This window comes from Dicentrarchus labrax, unplaced genomic scaffold (genome assembly GCF_905237075.1).
Source record: "Dicentrarchus labrax unplaced genomic scaffold, dlabrax2021, whole genome shotgun sequence".
In the NCBI taxonomy this organism is placed as follows: Eukaryota; Metazoa; Chordata; class Actinopteri; family Moronidae; genus Dicentrarchus; species Dicentrarchus labrax.
The window spans coordinates 5,944,669-5,959,953 of NW_026136710.1; the positions used below are offsets into that span (position 1 = coordinate 5,944,669).

Here is a 15,285-nt window from a genome sequence, read left to right on the forward strand (position 1 = left end):
TCTCACACCTCACCAGCACAGGATATTCCAGCTCGCAAAAAGACTGCCTCTCCTACTTCTGAAAATAAACTGTGATGTTCAATATTCTCAAACATTTTGTCTCAGCTGTTAGGTGAGACAAACAGGTTGAACATAGTATGACTGATTTGTGTGTGAGGTATACAGAGAAACAGCACGCTGGGCAGGCAGGTGGTAAAGTGTCACACTAAGTGTTAGAAGACAGACTGGCAACTGATAGTGTCTGGTTAATCATCTGAGGGGAAAAAAGGAATGGTGAAGAAACATTTTGCATAACGACTTATTTTTGGCGCGGCAGTGCCACAGCTGACATAATAATAATCGCTGACTTTTAAAACACACATTGTTCTTTTTCCTAGAATGATGTGCTTTATGATCTTTTATCGCTCGAGGAGCTGGCCGTGCTAAGTGCTCTGTGATGAAAAAGGAAATTCACAAAGGTTGTTGTAAGCAAGTTGTTGCACAGGATATTTAATCTGCCTACAAATGACAGTGCCTTGAAAGAACATTCAGTATCTACACTCTACTGCTGGTGTAACACTAGTAATCACTGCTGACTTAGAGTCCTTACTTTTTCTCTTTTTCTTTTCAAATCACCAAAGTAAGTTGCTCTATGTGAAAGGATCTGCCATCTATTACATGTAGAATTACATTAGCATGCACATTGTTTCTGTTTCTGTGTGGTTAGCAGTCTAACTGCAACTATCCAATGTAGTTCATCTTTACTGGAAGTCTTTAAACCTGTGTTAACTAATCTTTTGACCACACAGGGGCAGCAGAAACAAGCTGTACACACAACACTGACATATTATCACCTTTTAGCTAGACTTGGTAAAAACTAAGCAAATAGTTTCTTATTAATACATCCAGCAGATAAGTACAATCACTCTATTTTGGCCTCCATCAACTCCTGAAGAAAACATCTTGCTCTTTTGTGGAATCACTTCCCTTTGTTCACCAGCTAGTTGCGTACAGTGGGTTTATAGAGCTTTTTCATTAAATACAGCTACAGCTGTTTTTTTTTGTCACAAGTCACACATAACTATCTACAGTGGTCTGAACATGTTGGCTCTATTTAATGATTTAACCACTACAATAAAAGGCTTTTTAATGTTTCCTTCCTCGCTGCTATTATTTTTTCTTGTATTCTGGAGTGCCTGGATTGCCTTCCAGTTTATCCTGTTTTTTTTCAGCACCCGACACACTTTTGATCAACGGTGTAGTATACAGAGCAACCAGTCATCACCTTTTCCTCAAAACAGCTGCATGTTGTAACCGAAAACAACGCCATGAGAGCAGTGGCGACGAACCAAAACACGTAAAGCTGTGGGCCGTAAAACAAAAAACAATGATTTAAAACAATCCCGATCAAGTTCTTTTGGTCTCTTTGGCCCTTTATTATTGGGTATACACCGACACTCCAATTGTGTCCGATCTGATACTTACAATGTACTGAACATTACTTTAAGGTTGATTAAATATGTATCTGACACGTTGGAATTACTGATTCAAAAATAGTAAGTTAATGATATTCATATGACACCAGACATGAGTTGTCAATCGGCAAGTTACTCACAGGATTAATGTTAATTAGTGACAGTTGATATGACACTGGTGACAGTTATTTTAACCACTCAAGTGAAATCAGAAGCTGCTCGCTGAATTAAAGCAGGACAAAGAACTCTTACTATTTGTTGAGTCTGGCGACCCCTGTGGACAAAAGCAGAAGTGTTTCCACCTCTTTGCCTCATTTCATTGATTTCAGAGAGAAACCAACAGAATCTGACCCAGATCAGTGGCAGGCGTTAAGAATAAATATATGAAAATAAAAAATAGACTGCTTCATAATCAGTTAGAAACTCCTTGTTGTATGTTTAAAATAAAGCTGATACCGGTCCATCAAAATATTCTCGTTCCATTGTTTATACTAAAATACTTAGCTACTAGCTGCTTAAAAAAAAATCTGCTGGGTTTGAACAAGGCAGAAAAATTATACAACCTGTGCTCACCAAGCTAATAAACAGAAACTTAAAGCATCAATAGCAGCACGTGTCTGCATTTCAAGAAGTCTACACCCTCAGGGCTGAAAAATAGCCTCCAAAGAGAATGCAGAGTTCTTGTGTTATGACAGGAGGGAAAAGAAGAGGAGAATTCAAACACACACCTATACACGTACACACACACACACACACACACACACACACACACACACACACACACACACACACACACACATCCTCTGTGGGCCAGTGAAATGTGCAGCGAAAATCACAGGCTGTCAAGCCGTGTTTACTGTGTTCTCTCTACCTGGAGGACTCTCTTCGTCCACCCTGCCTCTCATCCTCCCTCCTTCACAAATACACCTCCTTTCGGTTTTCCCCCTCAAATACCAGACAACTAGAACCTTGTCTTGACTGGCTGATAGTGCTGCAAAAAAGCTCTGTCTGTCTCTGGAATATAAACTGTGAATTAATGTCAATCAAAGAGCAATCTGCTGGGAAGAAGACATTTTTTTTGTATTTATTTTGTCAGAAGGCATTGTCTCATTTGTGGTATATCTGACTCCAAGTTGGATGGTGAACCATGTAATGGAGGTCACAGCGTATGGCCCAACCAGGCGCATACTGTATTACAGGCACAGCTTTGAATTGTCAACCTCTATGGCTTAGTCTAAAAGCACATGTTGCTGTATGAGCGAGACTAAGAGGCAGAGGAGGGAGAGTGTTTCCTTGTGTGGGTACACAGAGGCTATAATGTGTTAACACTGAACTGTGAGGACAGCACTGGACTTTTGACCTCTGAGATGCAGTATTTACTCAGGCAGAGATGATGGGGTGATAAAGAGGTGCTGCGCTGTCTCCTTGGAGCAACTCCGTGGCCACGAGGGAGTGAAAGAGAATCATTTCAACCCACAACAACCACTAGTGCAGATGCAGTCAACAGTCACTTAACCTTCTGCTGACATTGAGCCCCTATATAAAGTCGACTGTGGGCTAATAACTCAAAGATCACAGCAGTCTGAAGTTCTACCAGAGTTCCGTATTATGTTTGTGAAACATAATCACCCAATAAATAATGTAAAGTACAGATGTCGGGAGCATCAAGCAGCATCATCACACTTAAGATGGATTTTTTCCACAAACACAAGAATTCTAAATTCGACCATGTTTAGTTTGGCACATGCATGCCTTTGTCTGCAGTGTGTTATGGGAAGGCAGAGGAGAGAGGAGGAGGAGGAGGAGGAGGAGGAGAAGAGTGGGGTGCAGAAGGAGGAAGTTTGTGTTTGTGCAGAGGGCAACACAGCAGCAACATTCCTGCGACTGCCGACCAAGATCCTACTAACTTCAATAACATCCACCAGCAGACACACAGATATGAAGCGAACACCCTGTGCATGGTTGCTGTCAGTTGATAACGTTACCAAATGACACATGACAGCTCTGTGAAATACCCCCCACCCCACACACAAATCAAACTTGGATTTGCCCACTTTACTTGTAAAAGTGTAGTTATGCTTATCACTACTACATTATTATTATTATTAAGATCTGATGTTATGGATTGAATTTTAAGGGCTGTAGATGCATTTCTTCGAATCTGTTTGTGCATTATTTGTTGTCATTCCTAATTTTTTATTCCATATTGTGGTTTTATTATATCCAGAGCCTGGCATTCCAACCAAAATATGAGTTGGACTGCTTTCAAATGTTGTTTTTTTAAATCTCAGGGAAAGACAAGGGCTGGATAAAAAAACCAAATGCATGTTAGAGAAGCACAATTCATTTTAAAACCTCTTATATACATAAGTGCGCATGGAAATAACTCTGCTTACTTGCACATACTATCTGCTGTATGATGACAGGTTGTTCTCAGGGTGATGGAAATGATCTTGTAAAGTTCTACAGCTATTTCTCCAAAACCGTTCCCTGATTTGGGGCTTGTAATCTGCGTTGATATCTATGGATTAAGGGGGATTAGCCTGCACCTGTCCCCCTGTTATTGGACTCAGCACTGCGTCATCTGGCCCAGCTCCATGATTCACCAGACTGAGGGAAAAGAGGGTAGACAAGGACATGGACTCCAGAGATGAGACTAAGATCAGAAAGTAATCCTGGGTTAAACACTGAGATGGTGAGAGAGTGCCGGCGGTTTCACTTCACTGCTTGATTGCTATATTAACTGTCCCTGCCCTCTGTCTCATGTCTCTGCTTCTCATTATATGATCTTGGAGGCAAATTTTCACTCCTCATCCTTTTTTTTTTTACTGTCAAAGTAGATGGGAAATACTTTTACTCTGTGCTATATTTATTAATTTCTACACTTTTATCTCATATATTCTCCTGGCCCTTGGCCTGATTGTATATGCTGAAAATTAAGACAAAATGATCAAAGAGGGAGGCTATCTAGGTTGATTGGGGAAGCCTTTGTGTTACTAAAACATGACCTTAATCTCAGCAAGGGTGCTCTGGCACAAACTACAAAAACAGATGAAAGGGCTAATCTGTTTTAGGGAAAACAGGAAAAGTGATTCAATTCACCACAAATTTAGGGTCTTAACTTGGCACTACTTAGCTCTAAATCTCTCTTTTTCTCTCTATCGTGTTAATATTTAAAATGGATTAACACTTTGAGACGCAAATCATTGATGCAGACTTGTTTTCAGCCTTCCTGTTATTTACCTGTAAATATGACTCGCGCGTCGGGAACTGAGTCATTATGATCGTCTGTGTTGTTCTGGCCATGTTTCCCATCTATCAGCCGTATTCTTTCTGCCCTCACTTCCCATCAGCAGACAAACAAGAAGACAGACAGACACACAAAAAAATTGGCTGCATCATAAACAGCCTGACTAAGTCTGAGCATGACACAGTAGCACAGATCAAAAGTGTTTCTTGGTAATGACCCATTGAGAATATGATTATGTGCAATAACTGTCAGTGGTAATGCATTATTGAGTTGTTATTGAGTAGTTCAAACACTTTCTTGCAAGCTACTCGCAGTAACTCTCTCTGCTGTTGTGATATTTCATGGTTTCGTGCTGTTGTTACTTTGCTTCTTTCCCTGCGTGCTGTGTTGTGTGTGGTTGGTGCTGTCATTGGAACAGACACAGAGCATCAGAACCTACATCTGTGAGTGTGGGTGTGTGTGTATTTAAAGGGCAGGACAATTTAGAAAAACGTTTTTTTATGCACTTCTTATGCAATTTCTGAAGAAAACCTGTTTGAACAGATATTGCTGGACTTATTATACTAGTACTACTGTTGGACTGTAGTGTACGTATATTATTGTTAGAAATATTCATTCTGTAATTGTCTTTCATTGGTTCCTATCACCGCTAAACTTCCTCTGCTAAAGTTTCTTCCAGTTTTTCCTTCCCTTTCCTGTAACTTTTCATTCTTCTCTGTTTTGCTTAGTTCTTCCTTGTTTTAAGAGACTGCAACCGTTGTTGATGTGGATCTGTAAAGCCCATTGAGAGACTCTATGTGATATTGGGATATACAAAGACTTAGATTTGACCTGACTTGTGCTGCAGCTGCTAGCCTCATCCTCCAACATTTCAGTTTGATGTTTTATACATGTAAGAAATGTTTAGCAGCAAAGTAGTACTGCACTTTTACATTTGGGGAAATACACTTTCCTGAAGGAGCTAAATGAGAAGATCTATACCACTCCCATTTATGTCTATTCAATATTAAGCTGGAGCCAAGAGACTGTTAGCTTAGCTTAAAGGCTGGAAGGGGAATGGGGGACAGCTAGCCTGAAGGTAACACAATCCACCTACCAGCGCCTATAAAGTTAATTAATGAATGTTATATCTTGTTTGTTTCATTTGTTGTCATTGTGAGGTTGCCAGGCAACCAGCGGATAGTCCGACACAAAACTCCCCTCAAACCACTAACTGTTACTCTTATACTTTAGTTTTGGTACAGATTAAAGAAACAAGATATAATGTGTTTGTGAGCTGCAGAGAGGCTGGTAGGCAGATTATTGTTACCTTTGGACATAGCCATCCTAGCTATTTCTCCAAGTCTGCTGTGTTTATGCTAAGTTAAGCTAACCGGCTGCTGGCTCTAGCTTTAGATGGAACAGACAGATATAGCAGTAGGATGAATCTTCTCGTCAAACTTTCTTCAAGAAAAGGAATATAATGTCAAACTATTTTATTAATTAATTGAAATACAAAATGAGTTTAGGGTGAGGATTAAGATTACTTTATGGTTAGTTGATAGTTACTACGGTTAAGTTTAAAGGTTAAAATGTGTTTACGATTGAGATGGAAGAAAGGAAATTTAATCTTTGGATGTCTTCAAAAGTACAGTAAGAAGTGTGTGTGTGTGTGTGAGTGTGTGTGTGTGTATGTTTACGCATTTGAAATACAGTTGCAGTTACAGTTTTGTTTATGTGAGCTGCTGCCAGCTTATAAGCTTTTAAGAAAATGCGGGTCAGCAAGAATACAGACAGAGATCAATGGAAAGAAAAGAAGAATGGCAACTTATTTCTGCCAGGGAACAATCAGCAGGTTTGGGTGATACACCTAGGGGTAAAAAAAAAAATAGAAACCATGCACACTCCTGACGGCAGTCTATCTGAACGTACATAACAAGGTGATGGCAAAGCAATAAAAGCTCAACTCAGCCACTTAAAGAATCTGCCCAACACGAGGGAAGGAATAAGAAACAGAAACTTAACTGTGATAAAACCATCAACTTGTTCAGAAAGTCATTTTTTTCAAGAAAATGTCTTTCTCTGAGGAGATAGAAAAGTTTACAAAATCTAAAACAGATTTTCAATGGAACTCCTTTACCATTTAAAGCTGTTATGTGTTATACAAAAGCTTTGCCAATATGGATAAAAAAAATAGATGGATGATGAATACTTTTTTTAAAAAATGACTGCATCCCATTCACAAGACACTTCGGAACAAAGAGTTTGATTGCAACAAGAGTTTCAAAACACACCAGCATAACAAGTCAGATCAGACAATACCGCTCTCTCTTTCTCTGCCTGTCTCTCTGCCGTCCTCTCTTTGAGATAACCCGTAATTTTGCATGTAAATGTCATCAACCCCGGCAAAAGAAGGGGAAACAGATCCAGAGTGATGTGAGCGTGAACCGACCTGATATAAGATTTTCCATTTACTGATAATGACGCACTGACATGCACACGCACATGCTGTGAAAACAATAACACATGAGCTCATGCAACTGCAGCCTGATCTGTCCCGGAGACAGTGTATACATCAAGAGCTGCTGCAGTAACTTCCTCCTAGATAAACTTGCATAGCTGTTTACGGCTGTGGTGTGAACAATAATAAAAATTTCATACTGCGCTGCTGGGCTTCTTGAATGAGATACATTTCAGCAATATCACATCATCTAGCTCCAGGCATATAGGACTGTTTACTGAGAAAGGTTTCTTTTTCTCTTCACAGACCCTATTTCAATGAATATGAAAACATATGCACACGTTGTAGGGCGGACAATGATAAAAATCAGTTAGTAATTTTATATCACAATACATATATATGTATATAGTACATTTCTGGAAATTGGAGATACCAAATGGGAATGTTTGTTTTTTTACTATATTGTTGCAAAAACCAGTAAAACATAACTAGAACTGCTACATTCAGTTATTTCAAATGCACTTAAATAAGTTTCACACAAACAAATTTCATCAGTGTCACGTAAACAAGAAACCTGGAGAATCCTGATTACTCCTGGATAACGCAACTTTCTTGCCCATGTATTATGTGTAACCAGGTTTGAAATTGGATTAGGGCATGTGCATGACAAGGACCTGTAATAACTGATTTTTTTTTTGTTATTTGAGGATAGCAGAAACAAAATATGTTACACTACACTTCCCAGCAGATCCAGACCAACACCAGCGTTCATTTTGAGGTCGCTTTCTGGCCACCTGGTGAATACTGACAAAGGACCCACATTATAGTCTCTATGATGCACTGATACACAGTACAATGATAGACAGTTTCCAGTATGGGGTCATGCAAAGCACAACCACAACTTCTTTTAACTCTTTCATTACTACAGCAACAAAAATCAAAGCGTGTATTGGGAGAGTGGTCTTTTGCTTCATCTGGGAACAACCTCAACCTCCACCCTGTCTGTGTGTCACTGTGTTAATGTGTAGTGTGTAAAGGTTTTTTTTTTTTTTGGTGAGAGAAGCTTGCACTTAACCACAAAGATCAAGGCAGAGTGTGTTTGTGTGTGTCTTTGTACATAAGCTCAAATGCCTGTGTGCGTGTATGTTCTTTTGAGAACTCAATGACACAGAGGGGGCACTTCAAAGCACCTCTTTCATCAGCTAGAGAAGCAAAGTAGGCACCTACACACTCTCTTTGTCTCTCTCTCATGACTGTGTCTGACTTTGTGTGTCTCTTACTATGGAGGACTAACTACACATACTCATAATGCAAGTTATTTGGAAAAAGAGTACTTGAAAATAGTATAAGCTGTGTTCATTTTCAGAAAAAGTGAGAGAAAGTGAGCCTGATGTTTTCCTGAATGAGCTATTTGTCTCTAAAAAAGTTTGCATCAAATCCACAGCAACAGAGCAACAGATACGCAACAGTCTTCCACTTAATATCTTGGTTGGCAAGCTTCAGCAGTTCACTTGGAATAAAATCAATAGGCTGAAGATTTTCACAGATACTTCTTTTCTCTCAATTCAAGTAACTTGAGCTAAGCCTTAGGGGCAGACTTATCACTATAACCTTGCAGTTCAAACACTGCCTCCAGCAGTAAGTACAGGACTACTGAGAGGCAGAAAAGTAGCAAAGTGAAGAAACAGAGTGCTTGAGGACATGGGATAACAGAAAGAGAAGTAGTTATGCAGTGCAAACTAACCAGCTGGCCCCAAAGTGTTTCTTGGTTGCTAAGAACAAAGATATTCGAAGGCGGACCGCCCGGACAAGGTTGAACTCTGCAAGTTGACGCCGAGCTGTGAGCTGTCAAGCGTTGGAGGTGCAATTTGAGAGTAGCATCACCTTGTGAATGGTGACGCCAAACTGACACTCTCTCTCTCACTCTCATGAGCACACAGTACACACTTGTGAGCGAAAAGTGTTGCCTTGGGTTCTAAAAATAATGTGACTATAAAAGTAGTTCCCATATGAATAAAAAAGAAAAAACATTTGAAAAAGGGGAACTGCTACTCTCATATTGCTGTAAAAGAATCACATGTGCGAAGAGAAAAACTTTTAAATACTTTTAAAATCCACCACCATTTTATTATACTGTATTTCTATCATTTTTTGTAATATAATCCTCTGGGCTGCTGTGTCTATGAATGTTTCTCAATGTCTTATCACATCTTATCTTGTGCACGGCCTGCTGAAAATCAGAAACACAGACTATGTCAAAACAATTTTTGGTTTTTGTTAGCGAGTAGAATTTTATCAGCTACAGCTACACTATATTCTAGAAACAAATTTACAAGACTTCGCTTGAGTCCTGTGGTGTATACAAGGCCAAAACTGCTGCATGGTGAGCTTTTTTTAGCAGTATTAGTAGTATTTGTTACCCCTGCTGGCAGATGGCCTGGTGCGGCTGCGAGACCGGCTTCGCTGACGCTGCAGTCGGGACTTGCCAAGGAATCTGTAGTAGTATGAGGGTCTTCCAGATCCCTTCCTAGTGACCCCAGCCATGGTGCTGGTTTCCACTCTGAGGCCCACCAACAACGAGATATCTCAGCAGCACTGAAAACAAGTCCTCTTGAATCTGGTATCAGTGCAGATAAACTCCTGGCAAAGTTCTCATGGAGTGCGACTGTTTATCGCAACCTTCACTTAAGAGCCCTCTTGCAGTCACTCACATCTACTGAAGTCCTCGTGGATTTTGTCGTGATCAAATCCAATCCATAGTGAAACCATCAAACATCCACTTCTGTTCAATCCTGTCCCACAAGCTCAGACTTCTGCTCCACCTTTGAACACTCCCCCTCCAAGTTTCCCACAGCCAGATCCCAGAGGCATGATGTCCGGAATACTGTGTGTGTGTGTATCCTGAATGACAGGAAAGCTGTTCCTGTTCCCAGTGCCAGAGTGCACTAAAGGAATTTTATAGACAGTCAGAAAGCCAGTCCCTCTGTTTCATAAAGCAGTAAAGGAGTCTCTTGTAACACAGTTCTATACATCCAAAACCCCTATCTTCAACTCTGTGCGAGTGTTTGTAAAAGACTGAGAGTATGCTTTGTGGTGGAGAACAACAGGAGAAAAGTTTAGGCTGCATAGAAAACATGCATAGATAAGGTCTGATGGTGGAATGGAGTTAACATGGCAGCCATCAGATTACAGATGTTTTAATTTCCTCCATCATCCAAACTATCCTCTACAAACTCACAGATAAGAGAACATCTGGTGCAGTAAACAAGTCTAACTTTTAAAAAATAAATGACCAACTCCCACTCTTAGTGAGTCCTGATCCAGTCAGTCTGAGTCACATTCCTGGTTTTACAATTGAACCACTTTAATTTGCCTCCCTAGGCAAGATAGGCATGGCAGGGAGTGACAGCCTATCAGAAGCAGATGTAAATAGGCTGTTAAGAGTGTCACACAGCCAATCAGAGTGTGCTCTGAAGGAGAGGGTCAGGCAGATGGACCATAGTCCACAATCAAACACATGCTCAATTGCAAGGATGCATGTATGTGTTATTTTAATATGAAAACTGCATGTTTCATGAGGACACAAGTTTTTTTCATGACATAATGTGAATTTCTATACTATATATATCTGTAACATCTGAGTCAACAGTCTGCCAGCCGCACATACTTTCTATATTTGCCCTGCTTACGAAGTAAACAAACTACTCTAAAGCAAACGGGGCGAATGCGAGGGACAGTCAAGTGATTCCTTCTGATTCCAATCCACGTCTCAAGTCTTGGTTTGAAACCAAGGCAACAACATTCAAGTCCTACCAGGGACCCTTCAGAGCCAGAACCTTACTGTCCCAGTCCCCAAGAACAGTGTTTGTTAGGAGTGATTAATTACATGATATGTTTAAACTTAAAAACCTTATAGCCTTACTGAATTAAAATAAAAGGATAATAAAATGACTAAATCATAACTCCGTCGACTGACGAAGACTTTAATGTATAAATATATATATATATATAATATGAAGGTTTACACTTAATAAATAACCTAATTAGTGAGTGAATTTCCACTGGTAACCACATTGTAACTTTTTTGGGAAACATAGAAGAACTGTAAAGTTAGCATCTGATGGCAATGGCTGAACTCTGATACAAAAGAGCAGTACACACAGAAACTTAAAATCTATCAACAGAAGAAAAAATTTGAGGCAAAATTCACCGAACCGACCGTGCTGTGAATGACAAGTGACTTTTGTGAAGTACATTAATAAAACTACTATGTACACAAAGACATCCCCGAATGAAAATGCTGATATGCAAACAAAATCCCATGAAACAGTCACAAATATGCACAGTGATGTACAACAGCCTGAGAAAACCCCCCCCGCATATGTCAACCTCTTTCTAACTGACATCTATCTGGGTGCCAAGATAATTTATTTGTCTTCCTCTCCTGCTCTCTCATACTCTCCCTTCCGCATTACCTTTCCTTCCCTCTATGGCTGCTCAATTGTTCACTGTGATGCCGCTTGTTGCTAGTGAGCGCATTGGGGACCATAACACTACATGCTGTGTGGGGTTTTTTGTCATTACCTCAGCCCATAAACTCACAACCACAGAATGCAGTAGCGTGTGTCTGTATGTCTCTAACATAGACCTGACTGTTCCCCCGGTCCCACAGAGAGCATTTAGTAGGAACATTAGTAGGTATATATATCACTCGAGATCAAGCCAGAGCCACGTGCCGGGTAGCAGAGGGAGCGTAAAGGCCTTCAACTTCCACACTGCTGCTGCGGGGCTCATGAAACACCCCGAAGACACTGTTCTCTCACTCTCACAGAGATACCAGTGATAGGTTTTTAAGACCTAGTCTGTAATGTCACATAAATACAAACAAATTAGGGTTTTAACTGAACTCATATGGCTAACAGTAATTCCAATTCATGCACACAAAAGAGACACGTGGGAGGCCAGACTGCTTTTTTAAATTACAAAGCAGAGTGATTTGTCTTGCCTGCATAATAGTCACTGTGGGAATAGCTACCTACAGTGAGTTCTTGTTAGACAGGAGCCTATAGACAGGCAGACCAGAGAATCAGGGTCACGCAGAGTTCGTGTGCTGCTGCTGGCCTCCTCTGGTCCGACGACAAAGACACCAGTGAGCAATGAAAGGGCTAATAAAAGGTCAAGAGAAAGTAAACCACTGGCTTTTGTTTCATTGTGAATGCCAGGTGTGAACTATTGCATTATGGGACAGGACCCAAGTATCATTACAAACTGGTCTGTAATGTTGAATATTATATATACTAAAGCTTGTTAGCCTTTTTGCTATTATCCATATACATCAGATTCAACTGGTTAAAGGAGAAGTCTTGTAATATTCTATAACTTATAGTCAAGTCTGACTAGACCAAACCAACAATTAGTATATTTTCATCTTTGCCGTGCTGCCAAAGCCTGCTATATATTATTCCTCTGTATCTCTGTTGTTGTCCAGAAACTATTAAAAACACATAAGCAACAGTTCTAACAGTTTATAACTATAAACAGGGGCATTGTAGTTTATTTGTAGTCAATATGACCAACACTGTCCTGCTGCCATTAATTCTAATGCAGCTGCAAACAGTCCCTAGCAAATGTATCTACTTTTATTTGAAGATGTTTTCTAAAAAATACCCCAGGTGCCCAGGTATTTACCAAAATAATTTAATCTTTTTAAAAAGTCTTTAACCTGTTTTTAAAATTTAACATCTTTAGTAGAAACCAGTGGGTTTGGGACTTGAGACTAATGCGTCGTTGGTTTTAGTCGTTTTGTTGACAATGACAAAAATATTGAATATTCTTTATGTCTAACATGGTGCTGTGTGTTTTTACTTGAATGCACTTTCTACTTGAATGGGTTGCCATAAAAATAATACTGATTTGCAAGTTTCTTTACACACTTTGAGGGCATTACTTCAAAACCAGGCATTTTCACTAGGTATTTAATAGCCCACTTTCCAGTCACTAAGCATACTGAATTGTTAATTTACAAGAGCAGAGTGGAAAAAATTTGGAAACAACAAAGTCGTGCAGGCAGACACAGACACACTAATGACTTGAATACAAAGTATATCAAGATGCATTTACTTTATTGTTGTGATAAGCACAGGCCATTAAGTGTGCTGAGTACAGAATCATCAAGTCGGAGACAAACATCTAGTGTGCTGTTTGCCAGTGAACTTATATATAGCCTACTTCCTGTTCCTCTGTATGCGCAAAAGACAGAGGACTCAACAACAAAGACCTAATGTTAAGGTTAATTGCACCAGATGTGGCCATTCTATGTTACTAACACGCAGTTGGAGGAAAGAATATGTCTATGTCATTTCAGGTTAAAGTAAAGGTTAATGTCTTTCTTACCTGATGAAGAGACCAATGGAAGGAAGAGTTGAATCCGCATGGCAGCAAACAAGAAAGAAAAAACAAACAAGTACAAGTTAGAACAGCTGGAACTGAAAAAAACTTCTATTTTTTATTATTATTATTTTATTCACTTCTCAGTAGCATGAAAGAGTTCAACGTGTGCAGCTTTTAGCAATGCATAGTAAACCTAACTCAACACTGCAAGATTAAAAACACTTAACACTTCCACTTTTCATCTGCAGTGCATAAGTTCTGAGGGTTATCATACTTTAACTCACCTATCTATTCCTTTAACACATGTATACAAGAAACTTACCTAACCTTTTTAACCTCTAAAACATAGCTTAGAACAACCGGTGAAGTATCCAGCTGTGGAGGAAATGGAACTAATTCCACTTTCAGAGCGAACAAAAAGACAAAGAGAGATGTATCGATTCTTAGCACGGCTCACTCTATTGTCTCCACATGGATAGTGGGCCTGACACAGAAAGTGGCACATACTGGCTTTTACAACTGAAATATAGCCGGCCATTAGAGCAAAACACCTCGGAGGGAGTCACAGGGATTAGATTGCTTTGAAATAACAAGAGCAAACCAGTATGTGATAAGAAACCATAAAGATTCAAGGATTGAGTGTCCAGGCAAAACTTGTTCATCTGGAAATGACAAAACATATTAGTATGGATTACGAGCAGTGGATAAGACAGAATTGATAGCTACTGCTGCTTGAATCTCCTTGGGCAGATAATAGCTTACCCTCTAAAAGACAACTTGACTTTACTATATGTAATAAAGTCACCACTACTTTGGTGTAAACAGCAGTAAACTCTTAAAGATGCCAGACAGAGAACAGAGTGTGCGGTCTTTATCTTTCTCTCTCTGCCTCGAGTCCTAGTTCTGAAGTGGTGGTGCTGTTTAACTGTATTCAGTTATACAGACAGGTGTTTCTGTTATTTAGCTCACCCTCTCTGATATAAATGGGGTGGACAAAACAACACCTGTCAGCAGTATATTGCAATACAATCCAACAGCACCACAAACTGCAGCCTCTAAAACAGGGACATCAGATTCAAATAGTTGCCAGCTAACTCTGGATGCCATTACTTTTAATTATGCACTGTCCCTAAAGAACAGTGAACAAAATAAAGAAATACAACAAATGTATAAATAATTATGACCATACAGTTGGATCAACAGCTCAGACAGTGTCAACAAAAAGTGAACACTATAACCTTCATAAAGGTAGGATTTATTGCAGGACTATTGTATTAGAGTGCATTAGTTTTAGCTAGGTGTACCTAATACACTGGCGACTGAGTGTACATGATGGTACAGTGAAAGGGCTGCAACAAACAATTATTTTCATTATCTCAAATAATAATTAGTCTGTATATTTCAGATAATGTCCATTGTCCAGGGCCAAGTCATAAAATTACTTTTTACAATAAACTGTGTAAAATCCATAGATATTTAATGTTTTCAATTTTAGCATTTGCAATAACTATTTACCAATTATGGAAATATTTGGAACAATATCATTTTTTCTGTTGGTTGTTTAATTGACTACTCAACTCTTACAACTGTTTACCTTAGTCATTATCTTACAACACAATGCGATTGTGATCATGTGGAACGCTATGTCTGTAATATATCCTGTGGAGCCAAATGGCAGATCAAAGCTGTATCAATACTGACCCCTTGTGGAGATCACGGTAATGTACAACTGATGGTAACAGCACTCAGTT

The 15,285-nt window shown here is 39.5% G+C and overlaps 2 protein-coding genes across 4 annotated transcripts in view; both read right to left on the minus strand.

The window, feature by feature from the left end:
- The window catches only part of dab2ipb (DAB2 interacting protein b), a 111,231-nt gene that overhangs the window by 80,089 nt on the left and 15,857 nt on the right, over nucleotides 1-15,285 (minus strand). For 2 of the 3 annotated variants that reach the window (XM_051411713.1, XM_051411712.1), the window contains exon 1: nucleotides 9,565-10,220. The exons of the other annotated variant lie outside the window; for it this stretch is intronic. In XM_051411713.1, coding sequence (XP_051267673.1) covers nucleotides 9,565-9,688 — 124 coding nt within the window. In that variant the 5' untranslated portion in view covers nucleotides 9,689-10,220. Of the gene's footprint in view, nucleotides 1-9,564; nucleotides 10,221-15,285 lie in introns of those variants that run through there. 3 annotated transcript variants of the gene reach the window in all.
- si:dkeyp-72a4.1 (uncharacterized protein LOC100148058 homolog) overlaps nucleotides 13,418-15,285 on the minus strand; it is a 53,235-nt gene continuing 51,367 nt past the window's right edge. Inside the window, exon 4 of the mRNA XM_051411748.1 lies at nucleotides 13,418-13,532. Within this exon, the coding sequence (XP_051267708.1) occupies nucleotides 13,522-13,532 (11 nt within the window). The 3' untranslated portion in view covers nucleotides 13,418-13,521. The remainder of the gene's footprint in view (nucleotides 13,533-15,285) is intronic.